At 38.1% G+C, this 8,138-nt stretch overlaps 1 protein-coding gene across 1 annotated transcript; it reads right to left on the reverse strand.

The window, feature by feature from the left end:
- Nucleotides 1-2,083: 2,083 nt before the first annotated feature.
- On the reverse strand, nucleotides 2,084-4,906 carry Pth (parathyroid hormone). Its single transcript, XM_004634898.2, has 3 exons — nucleotides 4,828-4,906; nucleotides 2,470-2,560; nucleotides 2,084-2,342 (listed from the first exon to the last, which is right to left on the reverse strand). The coding sequence occupies exons 2-3, from the start codon at nucleotides 2,553-2,555 to the stop codon at nucleotides 2,084-2,086; spliced, it is 345 nt and encodes a 114-aa protein (XP_004634955.1). The 5' UTR covers nucleotides 2,556-2,560; nucleotides 4,828-4,906.
- Nucleotides 4,907-8,138: the final 3,232 nt, after the last annotated feature.

The raw sequence follows: 8,138 nt of genomic DNA on the forward strand, positions 1-8,138 counted from the left end.
CATCTCTTCTGCATTTTACAAAGTTGATTTGCCATCAAAGCCCCATTTGGATCAGACAGATTAATTTCTCCCTCTGTGTGTCCCACAGACTTTGTTGTGTGTAGTGGAATTCTTTGCCTACCTCTGTCTTCCTCACTGGGGCCTGAACTCCTTGAAGCCAGGCATGCGGTCTTGCTCGTTGGTGAGTCATGCTCCCTCCCAACTCAAGGCCTTAACAGATGTTGTGCCAACATGCTTGGCAGGCTCACCTGTTCCTTTTCATCCTTTTAACTCATTGCTTTGATTCAAAAATCATCCTCATGATGATTTACACTCTTCAGTGTAATGGGCACTATACATTTGTAGCTATTTAAATGGAAACATAAAATTGTCAGTTCCACTGGCCACATTTTAGATAAATGCATCTGTTTCCTATAGAGAACAACACAAACTGCAGAACACCTTGTCACCACAGAAAGTTCTGTGATCAGCCAACACTGACCTGAATAGAGGAGGGCTCCATGTTGTATTTTTCCTATATAACACTCATCAAGAGGTTGGGGATTTAGCTCAGTGGTAGAATGCTTGCCTAGCAAGCTGCAAGCCTTGGATTCAGTCCTTGGTGCCAAAACCAAAATCTAAACCTCACCTAAAATACAATTCAACCAAAAAAAAAAAAGAAAAAAAATAAAATAAAAGACACACACACACACACACACAGAAGGCAACTGCACTCATCCAAGCTAACAATAATAGTGCGGTGGCCCAGTGCCTGCCTGCCTGCCAAGCACGAGGTCCCAAGTTCCATTCCCCAAAACAAGCAAAAGCTAATAATGCCTGCTGTCTAATGCCTAAATTTGCAGGCTCCATGAAGACAGACCAGTGTCATTCCACAAGCAAGTGGAATATCACCAATAATGGGCACTCAATAGTATTTCCCAGTAGTGAATAAAATACTAGTGGTCTTTATCAACTGGTTCTGGTAATTCAGGAAAGGTAGTCCCTATCAGGAATAGCAGTTTGGTGAAATGGATTTGGGGGAAGGACTGTAACCACACGATGCTGTAAAGTCGTAGGTAAGGAAGAAGGTAGTGACGCACTGAAGGGCTTTGTGTCTCAGGTTCCAAGAGATGCTGGGAAAGAATGGTGGTTTGAGAGTAGTGAGCCGGTTTCTGCAGTGTAATATGATGGAAATAAGTTCTTAGGGCCACATGCCGTAACTAAGTAAAGAATAAATAAGTACTACAATTCTACTCCTTGTGATTTTTTTGTATGGTAGTGAGGACTGACTTCAGGGCCTTCACATTGAGCTATACCCCAGCCCTCCTTGCTTTATGTTATGTTATTTTATTTTGAGGTCGGGTCTGGCTAATTTGCCTGGGCTGTCTTAAACTTTTGACCCTCCTGCCTCATCCTCCCAGAATGCCGGGGTGATAGGTGTATGCCACCACACCTGGCTCATATTCTTTGCAATTCATGGTTCAGGGTAGAGATGTCATCTGCGAGTTTATGTGGACCCAAATACTTTTACAGTCAAGTTTTAGACTACTTTCTGCATTTTTCCTGAATATTTTGTTTTCTTTTCTAAGAAGAATAGAACAGCGGTATCTGGCTAGGGAGGAGTCAGGAACTAGTACTTTGGTATTAGAAACGGATTATAATCCAAACTTAAAACTGAAACATATGATTAAAAAATTGTGTTATTCTATCTATTCATGTCCATATAAACATTTGCGTGTTCCTCATAACCAAAAGACAAGCTTTTAAAAAGTAAGAAACACTTCACTTAGATCAATGATCACTAAAGTTTTATTTTGCTTTGTAATGACAGAGAGGTAAAAGGTATAATTTATTCTTTTATAAGTTATGTAATAACATACTTTAAAAAGAATAAACAAAGTAGATTTAAAAGCTCTTAAATGAATACAAGTGGAACAAAGTAATCAATTCAAATTGCAGCCATTACGCCTAATAACGAATTACATGCAAAGCTTGGTAATATTAGAAATACTGGCACTTGATAGTCTTAGAGGTTAGAAAAGTAAGCAGCATTTAATATTGTTGTCCTATACTACCTGAAGCAGTACCCTGATCACATCTTTATTCACTGGGATTTAGCTTTCGTTAGTACATCCACATCAGCTTTGTCTGCTTCTCCAAGACTTTTACGATAGCTGTCAACAAGGACATTGTCCTTCTTCTTGAAGGACTTCTGAGAACCTTCTTTCATAGTGTGGGAGTTTCCAGGGCTGACAAAACTGTGCGCTTCTTTTATCTGCTGAATCAGCCACTCCAACCTTGCCTTCTCTGCCAGATGTTTGGCCAAGTCATGCATAAGCTGTATCTCACCCACAGATCTCTTCCTAGGGAGAACAGAGGCAGAGAGGACCACTCCGTTAGCTTTCCACCACCAAAATGTAAAGCCAACCTTCAAACCCAATTCTATGCCTTTATTCACTACACAGAACAGGCTCCAGTACTTGTACTTACTTAATAGGTTTCCCATTTGTGGTTGTAAGGAAACAAATTGCAAGCAGGACAATGGTGACTTTAGCTATGTCTTTTGCAGACAACATCTTCACTGAAAAGAAAAGAAAATTTTAGGGTTCCAAACTACAGAAATACAGTAGTTTTCATTTATAACCATAGAGCCAATACCAAAATGTGACAGCGATTAATTGGGTTAGTTTTCAAGAGAGGCTTCCGGAATCAGCCCCTTCATATTATGGAAACATTATAACATTATACACACATCTTCTTTGAGAAACTAGGAAGATAACTTTTCCTTCAGGACTGGAGATTTAACTCAAAGCCTTCACATTGACACAGTGAGATATACGCTCAAGATTTAAAAAGAAAAAAAAAAATTAAGGCAAGAGCTCACTAGGTCTCTAAATTGCCCAGGCTGTGATTGAACTTGTGATCCTCTTATCTCTGGCTCCTAGAGTGCTGGGATTAGAGACATGCGCTAGAATAGTATCCAGCTAACACTGACTTTTCCTGTCTTAGATACCTACTTGAGAGTTCTTATGCAAGACTTACTTCATGAATTTTGAGCCACTTGAGGAATACAGAAACTTTCTTTTGAGAATTTTCTTCTATATCTTATGTTGTTTATTCATATATGGTTGAAAGAGGTTTAAAATTAACTAGCCTTAATGGGTTAAATTGTTGTTACTGCTTATTGAGTTATTGTTTGATTTTGAGGTTTTACTGAATAAGTGCTCACTTCTCCTAGCATTAAAAATATGTACCAAAACACTTGTAAAGCATCTACTTATTTGTGAGATGCATTTTTTTCTAAAGGTACCTGGGATTGAACTCGGGACCTTTCTCATGCAAGGCAGGCGCTTATGCCACTGAGCTGTTTCCCAGCCCTGTGATATGCGTTTTGAGTTTTGGCTGCATCTTATTTGTTCAACTTATTGTATTAGCATACATATAATTTTAGTATATGCAAGTTTTAGTTCTTCTTTTGCTCACAAAGCTTTTTATATAAATATGGAATATTTTTCCTACAATCTGCATTTCAATAATTGCAAAGGCTGTTGGGCTGGCTGAATAGTTCAGCAGACTAAAGCGCCGGCTTAGGCAGAGTGCAGTGGCTGGGGTTGGAACCCTAGCCTGCCATACCAGCCCTGCCCCCGTGGCACACTGAGACAGCGATTGAGACTGGGCAGGGAAGTGCATGCCTGTAATCCCAGCACTTGGGAGACTGAAAACAGGAGCACTATGAGTCTGATCTACGTAGTGAGACCCTGTAGACCCTGTCCTAAATACATAAAAAAAAAAGGAAAAAAAATTGCAAACGCTATTAAGAGAAAAGCACATTTTCTAAGTGCTCTATGTTGTATCTTTTTTTTTCCTATGTTGTATCTTGAGTGAACACAATGGCTATGTTCTCCTGTTTTAAAGAGAAATTGCATCATTTAGAAGTAGCATAAGGCAGATTATAATCCACTGCATTTTTCACTGTATAATATAAAGATATGGATAGAACAACAACAAAACATTTCCTTTTTGGGTTATGTTAGAAAGAACCACTGAGAAACAGGAGTGCTGGTGTCCCATCCTGGCTTGTTCTGTTTAGCCTGTACAGCTCTGCTTCATTTCTTGGTTCTTACAAAGGACATAGACTTCTTTGAGGATGTCTGTGAGACAGATCCCCCACAAAAGACATTTTACCATCTTTAAAGTTCATGTACAATTTTCAGAAAAGAAAACTAACAGAGGTTGTCCTTTATGTACAGGCAATGCATGTTTAGCAATCAGTGGGAGATCTCCAACCTCAGGATATACAGCTCTCTGTGAGCCATACAACAAACATCTAGGTAAGGACATTCTGTGGGAAAAAATAGAAAATTATTTAACAAGTTTATATAATTTACATCAAAACTATCACTATCCTCTTTTCCTTTAAAATTTACATTAAAAGACTAATAAATCATATACTAAATGCTTATCATTTTTCTGTAATTTCCAGATGTGCTTCGTAAGTCCAAGTGTCTCAAAAGGGTTTAATCATAAAAATGAGTCTTTCCTGTGCTTAAGTTTAGCCTTTTTCTTATGTTGAATTTAATCTAGCTTCCCTTAACAGTTTATCATGAATAAGCAGCATGATATTTGCAGAAAATGATACATGTTAAATACTTGCCTATTTGAAAAAATCTTGTGAAATTTAAAGGAAAAAAACTGAAGACAAATTACCATACAATGACTTCAGACAAGGGCCTCCTTCTGATGTCCCCGCAGCTGATGCTGTGTTGACGTGGAATAAACTTGAGAGAACCAAAGAGCTGTTTTGCAGTCCCATCAGGTACGTCTTTTATAAGCAGGCCTTCTGCTCACCAAGAAGCTGTTGCTTGTTAAGGGATAATGTTACTCCCAATCTCTGGATCTCAACCACAGGGCCGAGACAGCAGCACACCCCCACTGGGTGGTGGCCGTTCCTCTAAAGATTTTGATAATTGGATAATAACCAAACATCAAGGTGTCAGATAACAGGATTAGCAGAGTTCTAAAAATATTGAGTTGTACCAATAAGAAAAGTACTGATTTTCTTATGATGTTGAATGCACATTTCAAATTCTGATTCTAAAAGTGTAAGAAAAAGTTACTATTTTTTAAAATAAAATCTGAGATGGAAATTTCTTATAATCACATTATTGGTACAATTATTTTGATAATGAGGCATGTATGCTATGATAGTTTTGCAAAGCATCTCCAACCAATATCACTTTTTTTTTTTTTTTTTGCGGAACTGGGGATTGAACTCAGGCCTTTGCGCTTGCCAGGCAAGCGCTTATTCTACTGAGCTATCTCCCCGGCCCCTATATATTACTTCTAATATTTTTAAGTGAATGTTTTTGTTAAGTACTAAAAATATTTGAATACGCTTTTAGTACATAATTTTGAAAGTTTCAAAAGTAAAGCTATATAAAAATCATTTAATTTTCATTTTTATCATGCCTTTTAGTGGGTAGTTGCAATATTTATCAAGTGTTACATATATTTCATATATCACCACATGAATTCTTTATAGAAGTCCTATAAGTCCTATAAAATGCATAATATTATCTTCATTTATTTTTTTCTTTTATTTATTTATTATATTAATTTTATGGAGAAAGAAGTAGCAATGAGACAATTTCAAAACAGGTTAGCAGGACAGTTACAATAATCAACACATTGTATATTGTTGTATATTGTTGTTGTAGTTATTCATAGTACAAGATGCAGTTCATTTATTTTTCTTGAAATGCGCTCTTGCTATATAGCTCAGGCTTGCCATGAACTCCTATTCTTCCTGCCTCAGCCTCCCTTGTCCTGGGATTACAGTTATGTATCATCACACCAGTCTTATTATCCTTTTTTTTTTTTGTATTTAGGACAGGGTGTACAGGGTGTACAGGGTCTCGCTGTGTATTTCCAACTCCTAGTGATCCTCCTACTTAAAGCCTCCCAAAAGCTGGGATTATAGGTGCACACCACCACAGCCAATCTCAATCACCATCACACCACACCCCAGGGGTGAGGCTGGCATGGCAGGCCTGGGTATTGAACTCCTAGACCCTGCGTCTGCCTAAGCAAACGCTTTAATCCGCTGAACTATTTGGCTGGCTCTATATACTCATTTAAAAAAACAAATATATTTGGTACAGGATCTTACTACGCAGTTCAGACTCATAGTGATTCTCCTGTTTTCAGCCTCCCCAGTGCTGGGATCACTGGCATACACCACCACGTTTGGTCTCTTATCCTCATTTTCACTTGAGGTAGTTGAGGCTTGGAAAGTAGAGATGATGGAATTCAGTGAGCATCTCCATGATTCCAGAATCACTTTGATTCTTATTTCCCCATTAAAATACAACCCTTCTTTGACCCTCAGTGTTCTTGACTTTATTTTGCCTACCACTTTGCAACCTCCTTACCCAATGGTTAGGTCCTGATTCTCTTTTTCTCCAATTGATGATTGAGCACCTGTTCCAAAATGAAATAGAAGAATAATGCAGCCAGTAGCAGCCAAATAGAAAATAGTGCAGTCACCTGTCTGATTACAAGTACGGCTACAGTCCACTTCCCACCTATCAACAAAATCCCGTGAATATCCTAGATATGGTAAGGGTATATTTTACTTCTCAACAACACAGTTATTTCCAGGATTGGGTCAGCTCTCCCGGCTCTGGTCCCACCCAAGCTTTATGTCATCTTCTCTCTGCTAGCCACAACCAAGGTACAACTGTACCTCAAATAAATGGCAGGACAAGTTTGAGTAGACTAGAATGAGAGATACCTGTGTTAGCCTTTTCTCTACATGGCCTGCTCTTATTTGGAGTCCATGCCAGGCTCCATTCTAGAAGCATTAGAAAGAAGCTAGAACGTCTCCTGAAAATAGAAATTAGTTTGGTGAAAATGTGGGAAAACATCACATATGAGAAGTGGTTGAATAAATTTGAAAAAAAATAAGAAAAAAAGTCTTGGGATGACATAGCTGTATTTCATTATTTATAGGACTATCTTAAAGATGAAGTATTCTTTGTGATTTAAGCAAAAGGGGCCTGGCTCAATGGTTAACATTACAAAGAGGAATATTTAGGCTCAATTTGGACTTCATAATCACCCAAGTAGAGGATCAAGTAGCTTCTTAAGTAATGAGCTCCCCAACACTGGAAAGTGTTCACCATTTATGAGGGATGTTATAGAAATTTATACTTAGTAGTGAATTAAACTGGATAGCTAAGAGATCTCTTTCAACTGTCAACATCAGTTATTTTGATCGTTTTTGTTTTTTTTTTTTTTTTTTTTTTTTTGTGGTCCTGGAGATCGAACCAGAGCCTTGTGCATGGAAGCACTCTACTGCTGCACCTTCAGCCATCCTTTGACCTTTCTAAAGACCTGTTCTGGTGCCAATTCTACACATGATGTTTGTGTACCATCTTTCTGTTATACTCTATTGAGAGAAGTGGAAATGCAAATGAGTTTATAAACACATTTGTTCTTAGTTGTTGTAAACTAACATTCTGGTTTAGAGATTTTTTTTTTTTTCCTTCTCTTCTTTGGGTAAGTTTGAAATAACCTACAGTTTTCTAAGAACATTGCAATTATTACTTTCACTCTCTTCCTCCTATTACTTATCAAACAAATTCTCATACTGAAAGCAGCATTGTTAAGTTACTTTGACAGTAAAACAAATCAGCATAGGCAGTGATCATTCATTAATTCATCCATTCAAGAAATGCATCCTCTCTGCCATAAGCTGTGTTAGTCACTAGATAACTGAGACAGGATTTTGACCCTGAAGTCTAACACCTAGAGTTCTTACAGACACATGAGTCAAGGCCTACAAAAGCACAGAGAAGGGAGTGACAAAAATTTCCTGGAGTTGTTGGAAACTGGTTTACTGAGAAGCTGCAGTGGATTATGGGGTTTCTGCCAGAGAAAGTGAGGAAGGACAGAGAGAACAGCATGTGCCAAGGCTTGGAGTCCATGGAGTCTACACAGTGATCCATGCAAGAAGAGAGTAATAGGTTAATCAGGCCATAGACCCTGAGTAAGTCAGTGGAGTCTAATAGTAGAAGGCTACGTGTACACACTAAGGAGTTTTGTCTTGTGGTCCGCTTTATCTTCTAAATATGTATGCAGTGGTAATCTCTCTATGT

This window comes from Octodon degus, unplaced genomic scaffold, assembly GCF_000260255.1.
Source record: "Octodon degus isolate 3935 unplaced genomic scaffold, OctDeg1.0 scaffold00067, whole genome shotgun sequence".
Classification (NCBI taxonomy): Eukaryota; Metazoa; Chordata; class Mammalia; order Rodentia; family Octodontidae; genus Octodon; species Octodon degus.